Source organism: Lonchura striata, chromosome 7 (genome assembly GCF_046129695.1).
Source record: "Lonchura striata isolate bLonStr1 chromosome 7, bLonStr1.mat, whole genome shotgun sequence".
Taxonomy (NCBI): domain Eukaryota; kingdom Metazoa; phylum Chordata; class Aves; order Passeriformes; family Estrildidae; genus Lonchura; species Lonchura striata.
The window spans coordinates 11722310-11746482 of record NC_134609.1 but is presented as its reverse complement, the minus strand read 5'-3'; the positions used below and the strand labels follow the sequence as shown (position 1 = coordinate 11746482).

The 24173-nt window shown below is 37.3% G+C and overlaps 1 protein-coding gene across 3 annotated transcripts in view; it reads left to right on the top strand.

The window, feature by feature from the left end:
* Nucleotides 1–24173, top strand: part of ADK (adenosine kinase) — a 265886-nt gene that overhangs the window by 217964 nt on the left and 23749 nt on the right. For all 3 annotated transcript variants that reach the window (XM_021549097.2, XM_021549088.2, XM_021549106.2), the window contains exons 8-9: nucleotides 3354–3389; nucleotides 9514–9628. In XM_021549097.2, the coding sequence (XP_021404772.1) occupies nucleotides 3354–3389; nucleotides 9514–9628 (151 nt within the window). The remainder of the gene's footprint in view (nucleotides 1–3353; nucleotides 3390–9513; nucleotides 9629–24173) is intronic.

The window sequence follows — 24173 nt, the reverse complement described above, 5'->3', positions numbered from 1 at the left end:
GTTGAGCCATTTTAACTCTATAATCATAAAAGTATTCTAACACAGGGGGCTAACATAGGATTATATGTTACTCCTAGGATTGCAGAGGCTGATGGATTCTGTGTTTAGAAGGTATGTTTCCGTTTACTTATAAACAAGTAGTTTGTTCTGCTGCTGATAAAAAGGCTCAGGATTTTAACAAGTCCCGTTAAAATTAGCCTGTGCAGATTATAAAAAGTTCCTTTTGCTGAGTGCTGGGGCTCAGACAGCAATAAAATACATGGCAAGAATGGAAATAGTTTTCAGCTAGCAAGCAAATTCTAACATAACAGCAAGGCCAGGACTAACGGAAGTTGTCTTTTTTATTGTTGTCTCCTTAATTTATCTCGCTTTCCTGTGTAAACTGCTCACTATTGTGCAAAGAGAGGGTGTGTGTTAACTTTGGTGACATTGTGTTACTACCATTAAGTAGCGTTGCACAGAGGTTTTGTCAGCTTGAGTGTACTTAGGATTTTTTCCCCAAACAGCATGAGCCAAATGACATTTCACAACTAAAAACAAATCTCATTTCTACTTTAGGTGGTGCAACAATAAATTTGCTGTCACAGTTAGTAAAAAGGCTATATAGAAAAAGGAGTGTGAGTTTTTTATGCATTTAGTATGAAACAGTGATAAGGTGGAGAGGGTTTTATGAAGTGTTCTGTAGGCAGTAACAAAACAGCTCTGAAAATTCTGAGTTGGAGTAATGAATGAATGAATAATGTGTAAAGTTTATCAAAACTGAAAGAACTCCTGATGTGAAATGAAGCCTCCTAAGAAAATTCTGTTCAGTCGCTGTTTTGCTCTGCTGTTGTCGCATGTCACGCATGAATGAAAATGCTGCATTCTCTGGGGAGCGGTAAAGCTTCTGTGCGGGTTGTTTATTTCCTTAATCCCTCCTTCTTCGTGATTTTCAATGTCAGATATAAAATGGAAAGCCTGTAAATATAGTGATTATCATACTGATTATCACCTGCACCAGGGAACGCCCCGGCTGGCCGCTGTAACCCAAGCAGTCTCCACATGTTACATCCACTTAGACTTTAACCTGACTACTTTATTAGAGACGTGAAGCTCAGTATGAGGTGCCCTAGGGCTGCACAGATGGGTTCTGCTTGTTTCCTGTTCTCACTGTTATTGTGAATAGATACTAAAAGGTTCTCATCGCTTTTATCTGGTTAATTTACTTTGAACTGTCCCTGGCAATCAGAGCCTCCCTCACATTTCTCAGTGTTTCACAAGCACTAAACTGTACCGTCCAAATGTGTGTTTTGAGCCTTTATTTATTTTTTTTTTTTTACTGGAAAGGTCTTAATTCTTAAAGGGATCTCTCTCTGAGAAAGGCTGGTTTTTAGGGGACTGTAGGCACAATCCTTACTGAAATAAGCTGCTCAGGAGTCATTCTGAGGTTTAGTTGATAGGAGAGAAGAAAATTAAGATTACTGTTGTTCTTTGGCGTGTTCAGGCACCCTTAGATTAGAGGTCAACAGCAGGAAAATCTATGATTTTATGCTGGCTGCCATTATTCATGTAGCTGGGCAGCAGACCAGGCTAAAAGATGACACTCTTACAGGAGAATCTGAAGATGCGATACTTTTTAACAAATGTGCAATCATTTATCTTTTCTTGTGGAAGGGCCAGGTCTTCCAAAACACATGTGCTATGCATGGGTGCCCCAGTACAGAAAATTAAGATGAATTCTCTCAAAGTCTCCCACATAAGAAAGCACCACTTCACTGGAACAGTTTTTATTTCATGTGCCGGTGTCCAATTTCCTGGCCAGACAATAGTTTAACACAGATGTTAATGTCCTGCTGAATTGGGATTTTAAAGAAATCCCTTAGGACAGATCAGTGTAACTTCCGATTTCCATCTCATGACCAAAAATCTGAGGTTAAAGAAATTATTTGGCTACAAGACATAATTTTTAGTCAATTTTCTTATTCTCTTCCCCCCTATCACTCTCTTATTTCTCTCTTTTTTTTTTTTTCCCCCTGTGTCACGGTCCCATGTGAGGCTTTCTTGATTGTGTTGCAGTTCATTGTAAGTGCATCACTGCAGAGTGGAAGCTTGCAAGGCTCCTTTTTTCATACGAGCATAGGCTTTGTTAATCACATGCTGGTTTAGGAAAACACTGCATGATATCTTTGAACCCTACACTCCTTCTTGACAGCCAGGCTAGCAAATGTCATTGACTGTGTGATGTACAAGAAGGGATTCAATTGTAAGTAAATTGTCAAAGTGGCTAACCTTGCCCGCACCCAATTGTCAGGACCATGATTCAGTTTTTCTGTCAACATCAGCTAAGGGTAACCCGGTCAGCCTTATGTTTCTGCAGCGAAGCAGCCTGAGGAGTTGTGCTTTTCAGCTTATCACATTTTATTAACCTCAACTTACTGTGGTTATAATCAATTGTACCCACTTCAGATTCTTCTATTGCCCCCAAATTGGCAGATCATGTAGGTCCATAACTATGTGTTTTCTGAAGCACTAAAACCTCTTGTAGACACACTGGATTGGTTTGGTACAGTAGTTATTTCTGTGTAGTTAGATCAACTCACCATTTTGGCTCAAGATTATCCCTCTATTAATATTACTTGGCAAAGATAATCTGGAAGAATGAAAGTTAAAACATAAAGACTTCAGGAATTTTCTGCAATATTTCTTTCCAATGTTAAAATAGAAAGTGAGTAAGGGCAAAACATTGCTATTGTCTTCCATCCCCTTGCTTTTATTTCAAACCAGATTTTTAGTTGCACCAATTAATATAAATAAGACATGAGGACATACTGATATAATGTTGTTTCCTCTGTTCTTTCAGGAAAAGAACATAGTTAAATTGCTTAAACCAGTGATTAAGACATCAGAATATTTTTAAATGTTCATCTGATTCTACCACAAGGGTCGGAACACATTTAGTGATCCTGGTTTTTTAACGCACTGTAGATGACAAATGATTTTTTTTAAAATGGCTTGATAGCATGTATCCCAAAAAGTGCCATACATAAATGGAGGTATGATACAATTTCAATTAAAAATATGCCTGAGAGATGTTTCCTAGTTCAAGTCCTATCTGCAGAAGTAACTTTCCTCACTTGGAAAAAAACATATTGTACCTTCTTTATTTGAACTTGTGAAATGTGTTGACATTGTACTGTTGTTGGGCTTGAGGGAAGAGGGAGAAGCTTTTGGTGCGACTATCAGAATTGAGCAACTGTATATGGCTATATTGAGATAATCGTGTAAAAGGAAAACTGGCTGAATGAGTTTCAAAATGTGTTATTTCTTCATTATCTAGCACTTTATAATTAACTGTTCTTTTTTTATTATTTCAGGAAGCTGCCACTTTCGCTAGAGAGCAAGGCTTTGAGGTGAGTTAACCCACAATTGCACACTAAACAGATCCTAAAGGTTTTTTTCTTGCTGATAATGAAGTTCTTTTGGACAATGATTGATGTGCTATTATACTCTCCAAGCCTCGCAGCGGTTGCCATGGAAACTTGGCAGTCGTCATGGTTTCTTTGTTCTGCCAGCTCAGTGTTATGACGCACTCTGCTAGGTCTGCACCCAACATCGCCTACAGATGTTATTTATTGAATTTTGAAAAGCCTCTTGGGAAGCCGAGAGGTTGGGCACGGTTTCAAGCTGCCTCTGCAGATATGGGACCTGTCAGTTTGTTCAGTTAAAAAGCTACCTCATTAGCTGCATTACACTCCAGAAGGATTCACTGCTAAAGCAGTGGTGAAGCAACACTAAATAGTGAAATATAACACCGCTTAAATAACTTAAACCCTGCCATATGCGGATTATCATTATGCAAATGAATTTTAGGAAGGTTGTATATAAAATTGTTAGGTACTGATTAATGTAAACCATGCTTCTACAAACAGCTGCTTTTTAGAAAAGGTAGTGTGGAAATTGTTTCAAAACATATTCGAGTTGGTGTTTTCCATCTGAGCTCTAAAAATGTCTGATCCTGTATTTTCTTGAAGTAAATACTGTTGATTTTACAGTGATTTTCAGAGCTTTTGATTTCATCTTCTCAACATATTTATTTGACTAGTACCTCCCATTGGCTACATTCAGATAGCTTAATCTGGAGAACCATCAGCTATTGGTCTCTAACCAATTCAAACAGGCAGTTTTTGAATACTATAATTAACGTGACAAGGCTTGTGCTAATTTTACAGATAGTAAGTGATCTTACTGCAATCGAAATTGCAGAACCAAACACACATAAATCCTTTTACATGTTGTTTTTTTCACTGGAATAAGACCCACCTTAATTGATTTGTTTGCAGTGTAAAAGAATAGAAAGGAGTCTGACTGCTCAACACCCATTTTGCATGAATAGAAGCCGCGCAATTCAAACCACATCGCTTACAGAGTGTGCCACTTCTGGGTGTGATTGGTTGCATATAAAAAAAGGAGGGAAAGACTGACAGCTTTTGTTCTACAATTTAGATTTCTTTAGAACCATACACCAGCAGGTACATCAATGCCATCACTGTTTTAGCTATTAAAACTGTGGGCTGTCCCATTTCATTTTATGTTTCCCAAATTCACGTGGCTGCTTTGTAGAAATCAAGACTTTTTATCACTGTCAGTTTTCATTTGTATAATCCGTATTGTTAGGCATAAAAATACACTTTGAGTTTATGCTAATGAATGAATTTCACAGATGCTTCCAAAATATGAAGCATAAGAAATTATTGGTACCCTCTGGTAGCTAGACAATAAAAAGAAAGGAAGTAATGTATTAAGTCTACCCATTCTATATTTTTATTGCCCCCTTGAGCTAAAGACTTTGAATGTGCCTGGTTTAAATTCAGCTCTAGTGACAAACTGCTTTTACTGGTGTCTGCTAACTACCATCATATTAACCTTTCCATTAGTGCATGCTTAGAGATTTTAGCACAGTTCCTCCTGAACATCCTAAATCTGCCACATTTGATTACAGCATATCAGTAAAGTGCACAATGATTATGATCTTATCTCTTATTACTCCCTTGCTTGGCAACGACTCACATGTCAAGTTTGCTGACAGAGATGTATAAAACTTGATAATGTCCACAGTTTTGTTTTCCTGTTGTGCTATGGAGGCAAAAAACCCACAAAATCACTCTGATAATAAAGCATCTTATGAAAAACTTAAAGAGCTTTAATTAGCCTTTCAATTAAAACCAGGAAAATTTCCCAGCAACTCTCAAAAGCTTGATTTTTATATGGAGAATAGAAAACTGGTAAAGCATGGCAAATTCAAGGAAAGAACTTGATTGACCAGGGCAAAAATCAAGAGGATGTTTTTCATAGAAGTGATTAAAAGTTACTGGTGGCTGCATTTGAATTGCCACCTGGAAAGGCTTTTACTTCTTAATCTGAAATCTTTTATCATAGAAAATCAGTTGGTGACTAGCTTCTTTTGTTTAGCTGTTTGTTTGTTAGGTTTTTTTTGTTCTGCCTCATAGTAATTCCAACAATTGTGTATACTAAGTTCATCTTTTACACATGGAATGAGTTCAGTCTGAAACAGTTTTTGAAAAAAAAGAGAGAGAAGTTACAATTAAGAGAACTTCAGTAAAATAGACACCTTTTCTGAAAAAATGAAATCTTGTTATAGGTGAGAAACAGCACCTCCATGACACAAATCTGTTTTTTTCTTTGTAAGGGAAATTCCATTCAAAGGATTTTTAATTTTTATGCTGCACCATTCCCACAGTTAGTATTCCACTGTACTTTGCTGAAATACAAAGTTGTTTTGTAAAATCAGTCATGATATTTGAAGACCATTATTTCCTTCAATGTATCCCCTGACCAACACTTATCTGTAATAATCAAAAATAGGACATTATTTATGATGTTGTCTTTTCCTGAGCATCACTGTGGGGTTGGGGTTTTTTTTATTAATTTCATGCTCTATGGCATTTTAAAACTATATATATATACATATACATATATATACATACTGTATATTTTAATAACATTTCTAATAATTTTCAAATAACAAAAATAACAAATGAGGTCTTTTTATGACGTTTTGCTTTTACAAAAGGGTAAATTTCTGTTTCTTCTACATAAAAATTAGGAAAACAAAATACTACTTTAAACATAAAATCTAGGGTTCAGATCTGTCTGTCAATCCAGGAAGTAAACTGAAATGAACGGGACAGTAAGTATCTATGGGTTAGTAGCAGCTACCATGCAAAATAACTTTTCTTGTTAGAGGTCTCCTCTAAGTCCATATTCATTGGGGAACCATATTAGAGAGAGTTTTGTTACCCTGGACCAGCATTAGGGCTTTAAGTTAATGAGGTACACTGCACAAATGCACAGTTTTGGAGGATTTATGCCTGTTTAGGTCAGGGCTATGGCACTCCCAGCTATTTGGTGTCTGTTCAGAGGTGGAAATCAGAAGACATGGTTTGATAGTGCTTCTGACTGGATGCAGTTTGTGTGATCCTGGCATATCTGGTATGCTTCCTTCCTGTGCACATATCCCACTTGAATGCCACCTGCAAGGTGTTTCAGGTCAGCATCAACAGGCAAATCATGCTTCAGTGAGATTTGTATATCAGCTTTGTTAAATCAGATTCAAGTATGTAAGTGGGTATGTGGGAGTATCCTGTGAATCAGGGAGTCTGTAGAGGCTTTAGAACTACAACCAGTCTTATCATTCAGCCATGTCCATAGGCACAGGACGTGTAAGAAAGACTCACTAAACTGGCAAGTAAAAAATCACTGCAAAACAAATATTATACATTTTGGCTATTTATTCTGAACAGAAATCAGAGATGGCAACATTTGATAATGTTTGCCTGACAATGAAGTAAGAGGCATTAGTACCTCTGCAGTCTCCAGCTGTAAATATTCACATATTCTTAAATGTCACAGTTGTACCTTCAAAAAGAAACTGTGCAAAAGTTAAAACCTCCTCAATACGCACATTGAAGCTATATTTTATTCTCTTTGAAAAAAATTAGCATGGGAAGTAATTTTGGCTAAAAATGGTCAAGTTAATTTTCACAGAACACATTATTCAGTTATTTCTAAATTCTACAAAATCAGAAGTGTCTAAAGCCCTCTGTCTTGAAATTTCTGCTGTTTAAAAAAAATTACCTTTTCACCCTAAATACTTTCCTTCTACTGTTGCATGCTTATTATATACTTAACTATTCCTGAAAACATATGTGCTTTTTACTTTTTTTCCCTATCCATATTATTTCATCCTTACCATCACTTTTCACAAACCTCTTTCGTTGGTGTCCTCTTTTCTTCATCTAAGTTAATCTTTATTCTTCATTAAACTGAAGAAATCATCTCTTGATCATGCCATTTTCGCCTATTAAAACTTCATCATTTTCCTTTTAAAATTCATCATGCCTGCAAATACATTGTACAAATATATTCAAGCTCTTTCATTTCTATGCTTGCTTTACTCCACTGAAAATGTGCCTAATAAAGTCACTAGTAGCCACTTCCGACTTAGCAAAAACTAAACACCTCTCCCCCGTTTCCTTTGATCTTCATGATGCTTTATTGCAATTTCAAATTTGTGAATCTCTTAATTGGCAAGGTCTGAACTACTTCAGAATTGAGATTAACCTTCCTATGGCAAGGTTTTGGTAAGCCTGTGTATTACCAAGCCGAGGGCTGCATTCTCCATCCATCCCATATTCAACAGCTTGTGCCACCAGCTGATATCTGCTGTTCATAAACCTCTTAAAAAAACATTTCAAAACAGAAGAGCAACAGTCTCAATTATTTTCTCTGGCATCTTTAAGAGACTCCTTGCCTTCTGAGAATTAGTGGTAAGGTGGCCCGTGTTCCTGTCCTCAGTTCTTCTCTTCTCTGGTAGCTGACATTGCCTTCTGAAAGCTTTATTAGCTGTCTAAGCAGGAGGAAGGAAGAAATAACATAAGTGAGAGTATCATACATGGAAATGAAAAGTAGGAGAGAATTTTTAAAAGAGGTGAAGAGACCAATAAAGAAAGGGAAACTATTTTCATGTTTGCCAAATGTATATAAATCAATGGGTTCACTGACTACCCAAAGTCAGGGAAGAAGTTAGAGGGAGGCTGAAAGTGTTGCAGAAAAGGTAGGTATTTTCACATCAAGGAGTGCTGGTAAATATATTAGCCCAGGAATATTGTCTGTCTGTAATAGTGTTTTAAGAAGTGAGTTGGGATTCATAACAAACAATACACAAAGCAATGCGGAAAGTATCATTTTCTGTTCATATATTCAAGGCTAGGCCATTACTACATTTCACTACAGTTCCTTGTACAAAGAAGAAATAGGGAAAAAATACAGTGTTATTTAACACAGATGTGAACAAAGTGGGGCACAGTAAATAGCACAGAGAATAATTACAGTCATACATACTCCTTTTCTAATGTTTGAAAAATAAAAATATATATTTATCAACAACAAGAAATAGATTACACCAAAGTTAATTTGTAGAACTCACTGACTTGAGTTAGAAATCTAAGAACAAAAGTTTCCCATATAGCATTATAAAAGGGTTTGATGTAAATACAAATAACAGAAATGTAGATTAGCTTGAAAACCAAGTAAATTAGAAATTGAAATCCTTTTGTTTCAGATCTTAGGGCAACGGGAGAATAGAAATTACAATATTCTAATGACAAGTAATGTTATTAGAGTTTACTTATTAATTTATTCTTATTATTTCTTCTTATTATTAATCTATTTACTTGGAGTTTATTTATTAGTTTAAACATTCCAAACTTGTTGATGTGTAAGACACTGGATGAATGAGAGATTTGGTTCAGTCTGATGGGTTCTCTGTTCCTTGCTACGTGCACAGTGAAGTACGACATCCTTTTAAAGCAAAGATTTCTGAAACTTTTGCAGGTCAGCCTGTCAGAAAATTGGTTATGTTCTGTGCCCCGCTGAATATAGCTTTTGCCCTTTGTTTCCCTGCATCTCAATTGTGCAACGAGCTGGTGGGAGCTGGGCTGCACACCCTCTCATGGGTACAGTGCACAGTTTGCCTGATGGGATCAGTTACTGTAGGGAAGTTAAAGAAAGTATTTGTAAGTGTGCTGAAGTCAGAGATGTTACAATAGTATAAAACCTCTCTAAATTGGATGAAAACCAAGCTCGGGGTTTATCCAAAGTACTCTCTTACCAATCTTATTTTTAATTTTATGGTAGGTATGGTTAGAATCCAGTCAGCAGCAAAAAAACCCACTAACTGATCATTAAGAAATGCTCTGCAATTCCTTTGTTAGCTTTTTGGTTTTGCAGTGGTTGGAATAGCTGAACTATCATTATCAAGATTAAAAACAATGGTCTCATAGTACTACATAAACCCTTAGGAGAATTAAGTATTCCTCCATTTAAAAATCTTCCTCTACTGTCAGTAAAGTCTATTTTATACCTAGCTATAAGAAAATAAATCTTTGAACTGTTAATAAAGTTCCCACCACTTCAGTATGCTGTAACAACAATTTTCTTTCTCTGACTTAATAGACTGAAGACATTAAAGAGATAGCCCGGAAGACACAAGCCCTGCCGAAGGTGAACACTAAAAGGCAGCGAATTGTAGTCTTCACCCAGGGCAAAGATGACACTGTACTGGCTACAGGTATGTGTTTCAAATCTCCCTTGCTGCTCACAGTAAATATTCCAGCTAATGAATTACAAGTTGTGGTTTTACAATTTTCAAATGGTAATCAGAGCACTTGCCTTTTGGTGTTGCACCGTGTTTCTCATCTTTTAATGCTTTTAATTGTTTCAAGAGTCTGAATTTAAGAAGCTATTATTTCACAAGAATGCCTGAGAATTTAGTTCTGAACATTTTTATAACATAGATTTAAAATATTGATGCAGTTGGTTTTACTCAAATTTTTATGACTTGAGATTTTATCTGTGTAGCCATCTTTGCTGCAAACAAGAATACACTGTGCCTGCTGAGAACAGCTGTGCAACAGTGTAGTATATTTAAACATTTGCAAAGAGGAGGAAGTGAAATCCAGTACTAAGTGAATTTCCAAGCTTTTTTTGCTTTGAGCAGAAAGTCTCACTTTAGCTTTTCTCAGCCGTCTGCTCTTCAATTCCCAAAAGAGTACGTGGGAAAAAGGTGTTCTAGCAGGGATACAAGCAGTTTCTGCTGTCTAAATTGATGATGTACGATGCACAGATTTAAGCATTATAAACATGACTGCCTACCTTTTGACAGTCTCTTTAATTCTGTCCACCTATGCTTCTAGACTAAATAAAGCTATTAAAAACATGTGCTGTGGCGAGCTATTTTAGTAGCTCATTCCTTCACAAGGTGAGTTATTAGGCTGGGCTGAATTCCTCCTTTGGAAATCAAGTGAAGTAGAGGAGGCTTTGCACCTGGGGGACTGGTGCTTACTCATACAATATTTGCCTCAAAATCAGAATTGGCTTCAGACTGTGGCTTCAGGGCTAGGCACTAAGCAGGTATGTCGCTGCTATGAAGATCATTTCTAGCAGCAGTTTGAATTTTTTCTTCAACAATTTGCTCCTTCCCCTATTTTCTTAGCTACAAACTGTTTCAAAGGGAATGGATACCAGTCACTGAGAGCTGGTTATATGTATTGCACTGATGATGATGGAAGTGTTCTTTCCAGAAAGTTACTACTTGATGTGAATGGCCCACGTGGAGGCATTCTACTCAAGTATTGTACACTTGACTGAAAAATAGCAGCATAAATATGTTTTTATACGTGAGCTAGTAATAATGTAGTAAACCTAAATCTTATGTGTAACCCTCCTGTGCTCTTATTTAATTTTCACTGAGTACTTTTTTTATTCTTCAAACTGGAGTTGTTAACAAATCCATTAATCCCTTCTTTGATATTTTTACAACCGGGAGCTTATTTGAGGACTGACACTTGCTAATCTGAGCTGTTTGTTCGCTATGAAATGAACTTAAATTAGAGAATGCACTTTATATGCATGATAAATGTGAGATGGATAGAGACTGTATGCAGTGGTGTCAGCTACAAAAGCAAACATGATAAATGTTAAGGCAGTTTTGAGCCGTGGGATAAGCTATTCAGTGCACAAGCATAGCTGAATCTCTTTGCTATGTTGTTATTCATGGCAGCCAAATAAATGTCAATAATAAAAGAGAATTAAAGATTTTCATTTCCCAGAGGCAGTCCTCTAATACAGCTTGATCTTTCATTTCATTTGTAATTCGTTCTTGTGTCAGGATGCAATCATTTGCCAGGCTCTGTGTGTCATGTTAAGTCATTTAATAATGATTAAGAACATAAAAATGTTTGGCCTGTGGGGCAATTCTCGAAAGAGATACCAATTTGTTATTGTTTTCCCCCTTTTTCTTTGGTGTGGACCATCTTTTTCCCACCTCCTCACATTGAAATAATAATGAAAGAAGGAAAATACGTCCCTTAGTTTAGCATATGATGATACCACAGAATGACATAGAACGCTGCTAACACACTTATTTCAGAGCTAACTAGGTCTACACTTAAAACCTGCAGTGGAATGTATAAAAGATTCTAAATGATCTTTAAAAGAATTACTACATTTAGGAGTTACCAGTATAAAATTATTATCTTTTTCTAATGCATGGGAGCAAGGTTTTTGAAAAAGCAGTCTGTGTGCACTTGTTTATCTTGCCTTTCTGAGGGAACAGTAAAGTCTCAAAGAGCTTGTGCCTAGATTAAAATTGTATTTGCAAAGTCAGGTATGGATTTGGGTATGCTTGTTCATACCTTCTGCTTTATACTTTGTCCAGGTTAACAATAATAAGAACAACATGTTTGTTATGTTGAACAACATATTTATGCAGAGACTTCAACAGATTGCAGGAAGATCTTGACAGATTAGAGAAATGGGCAATCACCAACTGTATGAAGTTTAACAAGGGCAAGTGCTGGATTCTGTACCTGGGATGGGGAACCCTGGATGTGTGTACAGACTGGGGAAGGAGAGGCTGGAGAGGAGCCCTCTGGAAAGGGACCTGAAGGTCCTGCCCAATGGCAAGATGGATTTGAGTCAGCAGTTCCCTGGCAACCAGGAGGGCCAACTGTGTCTAGCTTGGATTAGGCTGTGCTCTGTGAAGAGTCACAATAGATGGCCACCCCCATCATCCTCCTTCCCTTTCCCCCTGCCCCCATGCGTGACAAAATGAGACAGGCAGCATGGAGACTGTGAGGACACCTGTAACAGAGCTCTGTTTGCTCTGTCAGAGGCTCTCTTAGGGATGTTCCAAGCCAAGGCAGCCATGGGTTGGGTTGCGAGAGGAAGCTGCACCTCTTTAAACAGATTTGTGTAGGTCAAATGAGGATAAGGTTATGGAAATAATGAGGGGAGTACTTGGATACAGTTCTGGCTGGAAGGAGAGGAAATAAGATGGATAAAAGGGGTTCTTGCAGATTGCCAGGCCAGTCATTAAGGGGCACAGAATGATACATACTGAAAATTTGGCATGGACTTTCTAGGGCACAGTAGAGGTGTGTGTGTTACGAAGAAGTCCAGATACAGCTGGTCATTACATGTGGAGAGGACTGTGGCAACAGTTGTTGTGGCATTCTTGATTCCTGGGCATTCCAGAGAATGGAAGTATCAACAGGTGTTTTAGGAGCTGAGCATAAGGCAGGAGGGCACAGCTTATTACCAAAAGAAAAGATTGACCAAACAGAGTGGACAATATAGTTCTTGCATGTGAAAGAGAGAGCTTAGACTGAGATAGCTGAGAAAAAAAATCTTCCTCTAAAAATCTGGTTTAGCCACACTGCAAAGATTTTTAGTCATTTTAGGAACTGCTGCAATTTATACAACATTGTTCTAATGTCAACCAAAAATACTGGTGGCTTACTTCAAACAGACCACAAGCTGTTGGAAGTCAGGTATGGATTGACAGACAGCTTAGAGGTCCATGCAGCTGGAGCAGATCAATGAAACAGTAAGAACTGCATCAACAGTCTCAATCTAAGCCATTCCCATTTGTCAGTCCACTTTCTTTGGCTGTCGGAATTATTTGTGTTTTCAGAGGAAAAATTTCTCCGTCTTTATCCTGGAGTGCAATGGGTCTTTCTGCTGTCTGTTCATATCTGCTCCATCCCAGTACTCCAGCCCCAAGGCCCCTTTTCTATCCCCTTCTTCCTGTTCTCTGTCATTGCAAGGAAGAGGCAAGCTCAAATTTAATCTGAGTGTGATCAGTGTGTTTTAGAGGGAAGTGAAGGAGTGTTTAGGATTGGCATACAGGAGCTGTGGCAGATGAACTGTTGACTTAATTACTGTCACCTTCTAATATGACTCCACTGAGCACAAGGAAATTATTGTGGTGTGAGGTTTTCCTCTCCGTGTCATAGGATTGTAGCATGGTTTGGGTTGGGAGGTACCTTTAAAGGTCACCTATTCCTAACCCCCACAGTGGGAAAGCACGTCTTCCACTGGAACAAGTTACTCAAAGCCCTGTCCAGCCTGACCTTGAATGTTTCCAGGGCTGGGAATGTCTGCAACACCTCTGGGCAGCCAGAGGTGCATTTTTTGTTGAATTTTATCTTTTTACTGAAAAACTTGGAGGTACTGAACATTCTCAGTGACCTTAACGAAGGAAGGTCAGGACAGGAAGATTATAATTTTCTCTATCATTGATCCCCAGCATGACTGAATTTTTGATAAAACTCTTTTGGAAAAACCAGCCTGTGAGAGACACCTGTGACAAAACCTTTCAGCACAGAGGATTATGCTTAGGGAAAGGGACTGGTAGCTGAAAATGGGATCTATGGACTTGCTCAAAAAAGTTTATTTGAAGAACAGTATTGGGTTAATTTCTTGTGTGTATGTTCCTCAGGTGTCTTGGGAATTACTTGGCTATCAAGACTCTGATCCCACTACCACAGCCTTCTTCCATTATATCCCTCTTAGCAGGCCTGAGATTCCAGATTTGACTGAGTTTTGAGGTTTTACAAAGCTTACAAGATGCATTTCACATTTCAAGACTTTCTGCCATAACCACAAGAAATACATAAGCAGAGAGAGCAGGGGGAGTTAATGAACATGTGCAGTCTCCTGATTTCAGCACCTGAAGCTTTTAAGAAATGCACCAAAAATCACAAGCTCTGGCAGGAACATATATGTCCTATCTATATGTGTGCTGTAAAGTTTGTCAGAGTTGCTCATAACAGCTTTAAACAAATGACTTTTAGTCAGATACGCTTTATGACTGATCTTGGCTCAAAGGGAAATCTTCAGAAAGTCTGAGCGAAATTAGTTCAGCAATGGAAAATGCTTTTATATTGAAATATTTGCATAATTCAAGACCAGCTGAAGCTACAAACTTTAAACTTAGCTTGTTTTATAGCTTTAATAGAGAAAATAAAAACAATCCAAATTTAAAGAAAATCACTTCAGCATTTTTCAAGTTATGAATGATTAAATCTGGCACGTTCAGGGGTGAACATAGAATTTTCCATTCTTTTTTCTCCCTGATGTTTTCAGGACCACCTCTATTTAAGGGCATGTTTGTAATAACCTCATTTGCTAGACTATGGCAGTAAAAATGGATTTTTCTAAGGATCCAGGCATTAAAGCCAGCTCAGGTTGGGCTTACTAACCACTTAAATCTTCATTTTTTGGGACATATTTCTTGAGATATTTCAGGAAATCTATTAGCAGGCTGGGCAAATGTGGTAAAAAGAGGGAGGTTTGTCTTAAAACTTCATTAGTGCACCTGCCCCATAGTGCATGCAGAAACATTTTTGTAGGTTTTTATGTGCTATCATTGTTGTTTGATCTAGTCCATAAATTAAAGTCAGTGCAGTGTAGCCAAGGTAATATGTCACAATAAAATTGCAATGTTACCAGATTTTGGAGCCTACCTACCAAGCTCTTGCTATTGAAGAAATAGTAGGCATTTGCCTCCATGTGTTATCTGAAACAGAAGACTGAGCTGTATGGGTCTTGGTGTCACCCAGTATAGCTGGTCTTGTGGTAATATATGCAGATATGCTCATAAATTTGAAGTTTCTATGTTTGAATAGAACTAAAACCTGATCTTAATTAAAATAAAGAGAAAGTATAGTATGTTTTGTGACTTTATAAGTATATTTTAGATCTTAAGTATTTTAGGAGATTTTTTCAAACCCTTCATTTAAGAAGGTTTATCACATTCTGGATATGGAATGAGAGATTTTAAGATCCATTCTTAGATCCTAATAGCATGATGGGGTATGATTTTTGAGGGGAATAAAGAGGGCTGATGTTGAAGCACATAGCTCACTTTAAACAGAGGTCAGTAGGTTTTCTTTGTCAGGTTGTGCAGCAATCACAGACCAACATGTTTCCCTGTAAGCCTATCTATATAACATGAAAGTATTTAATGCTGTTGACACTGCTGACATTTTATGGTGGGTCTGTTTGCAGCTCCTCTTCTGTAAGTTACTGAGTATAATGTGTTCTTCTCTAAGAAACATGAAAAGATGTTATTTTTTTTCCTTGCTTACAGCTTTCATGGTGGGTCTTCCAGACAGGAAAATCATGACTAGCCTTTTTTTTTTATCAACTAGGCTTCCTGTGCATTTATGCAAACCAGAGTAGTACCTTGTACCCAGGGAAACAGTAGCTGAGTTTTATTACCATGTGCTCTCTTTTTCACACAATTACACACTTTCACTCTTCCCTATCCATTTATATTCATAAATAGAAAGGATAATTTCAAAAACAAAAGTGGGTTTTAGAAAAGAAAAGGACATTTTAGTCCCCTAATGGCTTAACAAGTGAGTCAGAAAGCCCAAAATAATCAGGTTTTTTGTGTCTTATGAAACCACAAAATTTAAATTAATAATTAACATTTGCTGGTAGGGATTAATGAATAGTAAAGCTGGTAATATCTTTTTGTAACTGAGACCATTCATGCTTTTATGCTGCGTGGGAGTGAAAGACTGATCATTTTATTGGACAGGTGAAACACATTATTAAAACATGAATTCCTGGATACGGGTATCTTGATTTAAAAGTGTGCCAACTGTTGTACCTCCAAGAATATGTATACACATATGTAAATAGGCACATGTGTGTGTTTCAGTAATTCATATTGATTTAAGAAAAGAATGTCTTCTCTAGTCTGCTGTGTCAATACACCAATTTAGCCCAGAAATTGAGAGTGAAGATGGGAAATCCCTTATTCATGTATAATCACTAGTAGTAAGGAGTATCAAATCTAGCTGCATTTTCAGGTGCTACAGTGAGTTTATATTCTACAATTCTGAGGAAAAATTACCCCTTTAGGCTGTGGAAAAATGCATGTTTGTTAAATGACAATAAATATGGGCCCTACTCCATTCCTCAGAACTAGGCTGTATTTATTCTTTCAAGGAAGAATTTTTGTACTTGTTACTCAGATACAGATACACAGAGTTAGGAATTCAGTTTTTGTACTGTAATTCTAAGAAGGATTCTTGGAGACATAATTATTAATAGGTAAATCCACTGCTTAGGTAGTGGAAATTATATGATATTGGCATAGCAATACAGAGTGAAACAATAGAAGCAAGACTGAGGCAGATCAAAGATCTGTCTCTAACATGATGTTTGCAAGTGTCCAGCAATGGGAACTTGGGAGAGAGGGTAAAACCAAAGCAAATCTGGAGTAATAGTTCCATGTTACACTCTAGCAAAATGTTTCTTGGAGATTTGTGAGCTAGAGATGTTGTCTTTGTGCTGAATAGGCCAGAATGGGATTTTATTATACATGTCTTATGATAAGGAGTGTCACAGAGACTGTGTTATGTACAGAAATACATCCTCTTATTTGTTTGGATTCAGACACTTGAGTGTTCCTGTCTGCCTCCAACTGCTTGTATTGCTTGGCCAGTCCATAATCATTTCATGTACAATGTCTTTTTACTTTTGATTTTGAAGAACTCTTGCTTACCTCCCCTGCATTAGTCTTTTTCCAGACTCTTTTCATATTCTGTTTACTTGTTCTGTGTTTGATCCATAATTCTGGCACCCTGAGCCACCCTACACTGCATCTTTTTGCAGGTCTGCTTAGTCTTTGTGAGTGGGGGACCAGAATGTTCAACTTGCAAGTTCATCGTTGTCCTTTTCTGTGCAGTCATTTGATGTTCCTGCAATATTCAGTATTGGACACCTGCCATTTCTCCTTAAAAACATGTGCTTTAATGAGTTTAAATCTGAAACCTGTGTTTAAAGGTTTATACTGCATACATTTCTAACTTCCCAACATTATAGGGTTGAATCATACGAACAGGTCTGTTTTATGAAATTAATCCAATAGTAATTTTTACCAACAATTTTTCAGAAATAGATTTTCTCAGTATCCTAATTTGGTGTGATTATTTTTTTTTCATTGTAAGAACTTAAATGTATGGCTTGTTCAGCAGGTTTCTTAATAGATCAATAATTTGTTGGCTTAAGTTGTTTTTTTCCTGTGGAGATGTGGGAAGATCAATGTCTGTAGTGCCCTAGGTCAAGATCAATAGTTTTAATAAAACTTCCTTTTTTTGTTGTTTTGGCATTGTTGGTTTTTTGTTTTGCCTTTGTACTTTTGTATGGTTTTGCTTTTATTAATGAGCTTTTCCTTTCGTTTCAGACCATTAATGATTTTCAGATAATGTCACACTGCCCAAGGTCAAGGCCAGTTTGAACTAAAAACTCTACTTATCAATGTTTAAATATATTGGATGGGCTTACATATGTTAGAAGACATAAGAGTTAGAATCACTGCTTTCCAGGGAGCAAAATTAAAGCAAAACAAAATCTCAGCCTTTTGGGAGGATGACACATTCAGGCCTTTTTTGTGTTTCCTTAAATAAATAACAGATCTTATTTATGGATCTCATACTGGCATTAACAACATGGGTAACTACTGTGGCATTGACTGCTCTTCAGTTAAAGATTCTAAATGCTCCATATGGACCTTTATCATGGTATATTGCTCTTTGAAATAAGATAGCATCTCTTGTTTATTCCTGAAATTCTTGGTGGGAAGAGGCAAATTATCAAAGTGTATGTTATCAGCTGGAGTGCTTGAGAGAATGTGATGTTGCTGTCTCTGAGGCTCAACCCTGTGTCTTTTGAAATCAATGGAAAGATCTCATTAACTTCATTGGCTATTGATTATGGTCATGGAGAACTTAAAACATTAATGAATATTAATCGGTTATACTGATTCATGTGGGTTTTTGTGTGTTATACCTTGTCTGGAATCTGTGATTCAATTTTGTAGTTTACCTAGAGGTTATAGAAAAAGCAAACTTCATGTGATCTGAAAGATTTGATAGCACATTTTACCTGGAGGTCTTTGTGTGGTAGAAGTGAGGGGCACAAAGAACTGCACCCTTTGACCATGGGCACCTAGGCAGATTATCTGCTGTAGGAGATATTTTTTCCATTATTTTGGCAGTGTTAACCTCTTTTTACTAGGCAGCAGTTCACTTCATAACAAATCATCACAGAGGAGTTTGAACAGCAGAGTCTGTACTCAGAGGGTGCCCTACAGACTCTGGTAGCCCATCATCTTTAATCTGGAGATTTTATTTCCCATCTTGTGATTACAACTGAATGAACATTGTAGAAAAGTTTAAATTGTAGCTATCTGTGTCATGCTTTTGCCATAAATGATGGAACTTATGTTTTCAAGCCTCTAATCTTCACCTGCTAAAATAGTCTCTATAGAATAATTGCACAGACTGGAAGGAGAGTAAAATGTGGGTATGTATGGTGTCCCTGGATGAAAATTAACTGCAGGAACTGACCATTTGATTAGAAGTTTCTCTGCTGTAGCATCCAATTTCAGACAATGAAAGTTGTGGGAAGTAGATGGCTGAATGGAAGACAAATCTTTAGCTCCAGGAGGGACAGAGCAGAGATCCTTGATAGTGGAAAAAGCAGACAAAGGAGATTTGAATGGGTCCTGCTTTGCCTGACTTTGGGGACTTGGAATTTATTTGTGTAAGATGACAAAATGTCTAGAATGAACTTTGAGGGCATGTGGGAGGCTAATTGGAATGCTTTGAAATGGTTAATTGTCTAAAGTGAAATTGTGAGATTTTATTACCAGTTTGGCTCAGTGATTTCCACAGTAGGTTTTAGAGATAATGCAAAGTGGAAATTATTTAAATGCCAGATGTGAAACATAGGCTGTGCATGTCAGTCTCATGCCAATGACCTGACCTTGACACACCTGAGCACATTATAGACTGTGAAGTGGCAGTTAAGATATAAACCTTTGGATGCCTAAAATAATGTTTCTGTAGTTATGTAGTTGATCCCGTGTGAATGAAAGCAGACTCTTGTCTTATTTTCACCATAACTGTTTTCATTGTTGTGAACAATAAAGACAGTAAAGTAAGCAGACCTGGCATAGAGTATATACAGACAGCAGATTTAGGGAATAGGGCAAAAGTGGACTGGTTTTATATTGTTATGTTTGGCTATACCTACTCAGTGATATAACACTACTGTTTGTTCAAAAAGAATACACAGAGTAGTCTGGCATCAGATTTAAAGTTTGGGAGGCTGCATACACTGATTTTGTTTGCTTTAGTTCACTACCCTGTGCCCCTCACTGCTCTCCTAATCAGTCCTGATGCTTCTGCCTGCCCCAGTGATTAGCAGTCAAAACTAAATCAGAGAGGAGTCTATGAAACCAAATATTTATGCCCCTTATAATGTGATGCTGTGATACTGTACTGTGAACCTGAAAAGATGCCAGGCCATGCGTTGCGTCTAATAGCAATTGATCAAAAGTGGAACTGCAGAACTGTACTCCAAATTGTTGGCTTTATAAATTTGATAATAAGTACATTTCTTGATAGACTATAACAGTGCAGTAAACTGTGCATGCCCTCTCTTCCCTCCGCACCTGTCCAATTGCAGAATGCTGTTTGTACGGTACAATGTCGTCACTGACAACTGAATAAGAATTTTTAGAAGCAGTTGGCTATCAAGTGATGGCAAATTTAAAGGTTATGCAAATTGTGCCAGTACAGCCCAGCTTGTTTCAGACCTCTTTTCTCTATTATCATATCAATTGAGTCAGCTCATAGTAGACAAAGCAAGGTTATGGGAACCACCTAGAGCATCATGCACCATTAAACATCAATGCAGCACACATGAACATCTGCAACAACGATCTTATTAACAGAGGGTATAACGGAAGGCAATAAACAGCTTTCTTAGTCACCTAATTGTAAAAATTTAATAACGTAATACTTGTGTTACTTATCAACAGCAGTTTGGTCAAAAATTACACAGTTGCAATGGATTAGGTTACAATACCTATTGTCTGCTATAAATTGCTACAAAAATATGAATATCCTTTTCTGAGCAGTAAAACACTTTTGTTAGTGGAATGCTAAAAATGCAATTTTCTTTTAATTTCTGGCACATCATGAAATATAAGTATCTGCCTTTTGCACTGACATTTTTATACTTGGCTAAAACCAAATATTATAAAATAACCTAAGAATTGGTTTTGATTTCCTGCTTGTCTAGGCTTGAACATTTCAAAAAATCAAGGCACAGTTGTTTTGTTGTGAAAAGTAACATACAGAAAACATAAAATGGTCTTGTGTGTGTGCAGTCAAAACAGATGTTTGAAAGGACGAAGTAAAGCATATTAGATGTCTGTACTGGATATGTGTTGTGTGCTGGCTTCTGGAGGAGACACTGCACTGCTTTAGAAGATGAGAGTATGTGAAGCTGTGATCTCAAGTAGCTGAGGGAAACGTATACAAAAAATAAAGTATGTTAGAAGTTGATAAAAAAGAGAAAGGAGGTTTGGCTCTCTAAGGCCAAGGCAAACTCTAGGACTAGGATAGGCTTGAAGCACACCCTTTGCTGGAGTCAGATCCACTGGTGGGGAGGGACAGCCCCTCTCTGTGCTGGGGGCACTGCTGCACTCCCTGGGAACCAGAGCTCAGAAAGCTCAGGGCTGCAGGAGGAGAGCACCACTCCCTCCGTTTTATGTGCAAATGCACAGGTATTTAAGAATTAAAACAGAAAGGAAGTAAGAGACTGGATGAATAAATCAATACAGGCTCAAAAGCTGAGTGTGGCAAGTGCATTCAGCAGAAAATCCTGCTCCAAACATTAGTCTGCTTCCAAGCAAGTTTATTCATTGCTGGCACTGTCTGCTCCCGGCTGTTGCCACTGAGTAGCAGCGAGCAGATCAGATTTGTATTTATGTGGAAAAAGAATGAAGCATAAAATTCCAAATTGTGCTAGGATCACTGGCTACAATTAGCCTCCTGGTCAGCAGTAGACACCTCAGCCATTCCTTTAATCAACAAGAATCAACAGGTGATGGTGAAGGATGTGGGCAAAGAGGAAAAGTGATTAGACAAAGATGAGTAGAAGCTTGGTAAAAGGATGAATTTGGCAAGTTGAGAATTACAGGCATTAATTTTGTTATCACAGAAAAAGGCAAGTTTTTCTTAAAAAATGTTAACATCTTTCCTTTTTAAATCTGGTTTTATTACCTCTAGGAAAAGATGGCAAAAAAAAGAAGTGAAACTGTCTAAATAGCCATTAAGTATATGTTTTCTATTGAAATGCTTCTAAAAGGAACAAATAACAAGTATTTTCCAATTTTTTTCCACATTTTTGAGTTGCAGTTCAAATTATCTCACTCTGTAGGTTAGCCAGAACTTTTTTCCTGCATATCTCTGCAGTTTTTAAAGCAGTATCTGCTTCTTACCTTTCTTCATAAGTTTTTATAACTTTATTGTATCAGCAGAGTGTCCATATTTTGCTTATACACATCTATTTACTTGCTAACCAACCTTGCTTTTCAGATTGGAAACTCTTCAGAGCAGGATTTTTTTTACTTCTAAAACATATCTTGGTGGTCATCTTGACAACGCAAGAATAATACATATTACAGAGAAAATGAGTTGAACTCACATGTATGCACCAACTGAAATTTGAGTAATCTTAAAATGTTTTATTGCTTCTAAAACGATATGTGTGTCATTTTGGGTATTACTTTGGAATCACTTAAATTTGAATTATTCAACAAATTTAAAACAGAAATAATACTTTAAGGAAAAGTAACCAGGAGTGACAGGCAGCGATAGAAGTCTGACAATACTCTGCAGAGAGGCTGGACAATTTTGATTTTTCTATTAGGTTATTTTGGTTTTGTCAAGCAGCCTGACTTTAAAGCATTGGGGTTTGCATTAAATAACAGTGCATGGCCTGTAAACCTGTTGGGTTACCTTGATGGGTGCACATATGGGACTGCAATGCTTTAAAGGCCTTCATACACAAACATATGATCCCAGAGCTCTTGCCAGAAACTCTTTGTCAAAGCTGTGTGGAAATGAATTTAATCCGCTGTGAAGTCAATAATTGAAAAAATTCAGGGGTGCATAATTTACATCAAAATGTGCATGATGTTATTTTTAAAAGGTGATAGATTTACCATCCTGCTTATGTCAGTGGTTAGGTGATACTTTTAAACCAGTAACATGATACTACAGAGATCACAGTTTAGGGTATTTAATTATCTAAAAAAATTATCTGCAACTAATATAGGGGAAAAATAAGCTCCCTTATTTTCGGAAAGATTTTTATCTTAGACTGGTACAACCCTTAAGGGATTCCATTAAAAACAGGAGAATTTCTCTGTTTCAACTGGCATTTTAAGAGTAGGATATTTTCTCATTGACATTAGAACAAATTTTGGCCTCCAGTGCAGTGATACCTTCTAAATAGATTTAAAACCTGCTAAAGTCTGATAAAATTCATTTAGTAAGCATGTTTTATTCTTCAAAAATGAGCAAGTAGTCTTGGGAGATCTTAATTAAAGGAAACATGGAGCTTACAAATACAGAATGAGAAGAAAAAAAATTGTAAAATTCCAGAGCTGAGCTCTGAGATAAAAGGGTGAAAAATTGAAATTTCTACATGTAATTTGAATTTTTAACAGCAGTGCTGTAGAATTTCTGTGGTACAGCTACCTCATCAATGTTCAGCTAGTAACAATTTTTTTTTTTTCAAGAAGAAGCAGATATATACATTAACTTATTTTTAGTACTATATCTAGGGAAGGCTGTCTCTCTCATTCCAAAGGACTGATTTTATTTATGAAACTAAATATAAATTCTCCCAGAAGAAAAATCTCCTTCAGAGCTGCTCTGTAGTGACCTAATGCTCACTCCTTCTCTTTTCAGTCTTACTGATGCTCAAGTGAAATGGAAGTGCCTTGGGCCCATTTCTGCCTCCACTGACAACCCATGCTTCTCAGATTATCGTGTAGCATAAAAAAAACTGTCATGTAACATGGCATTTATTTAAATGATGTGATTTCTGTGTTCACCACTCTGAAACTGAGGTATAGCTAAGAAAGCTTGCAAGTTTTGACAGGTGTGTTTACCCCGCTAGGGCAATATGCTTAATGTATGAAAAATGTGAGGCAGAATACTGTTTTTGTCCTTCTCAAAATCAAATTATAATGTCTTTTCCTCTCTCTCTGTTTGGTTTCGTTTTGCTTTAGCCAATGCCCTGATAAGCTTTTGAGCAGGAATTGCATTGACATGATTTTTAGGTTGATACTTGTCAGAAGATTCTCCCATAGGACAGTGTTTTGGTGGCCTAGCTGTGCAGTTGTTTAAACTACATCTGTAGAATACCACAAAGTGAAGTGCAAGCATACGTGTTTCCTGTTGGTGTGTTGGTCAGTGAATGCACACACGGTCTGGTTTCTGAGCTGAGAGATGTTTTGTTTTTGCACAGTCCTCATAGCCACGTTTCAGAAGGCTGAGGAGTGTGTGTGAGCAAAACACGTGTCCCTGTAACCCAGCCACACCTTTGTGATGTATTCCTCACACCGGACATTGACATCATCTGTGTGTGTTCACAAGTCTTGGCTACCTATTTACAAATAGAAATAGATCTGCTTGTATTTCTAATCCCTATACACAGCTCAAAAACTCATGGTGGAAGAGCGTGGCTTGGTTTTTTACATGTGAGGATGAAATAAGATGTATAGTGCCCAAAGCAATGCATGTAGGATTTACAGTGCAGGGAGAGATACTTTTGTTAATATCCTGGGCCAGATACGGTTTTGTGTCACCGTGTGCTCAGGATTGTACAATTTATGGGCTTTGTTTATTGTAACCCGTTGCCTTTCCCGAGTCCTCAGGCCCTGTGAGCCC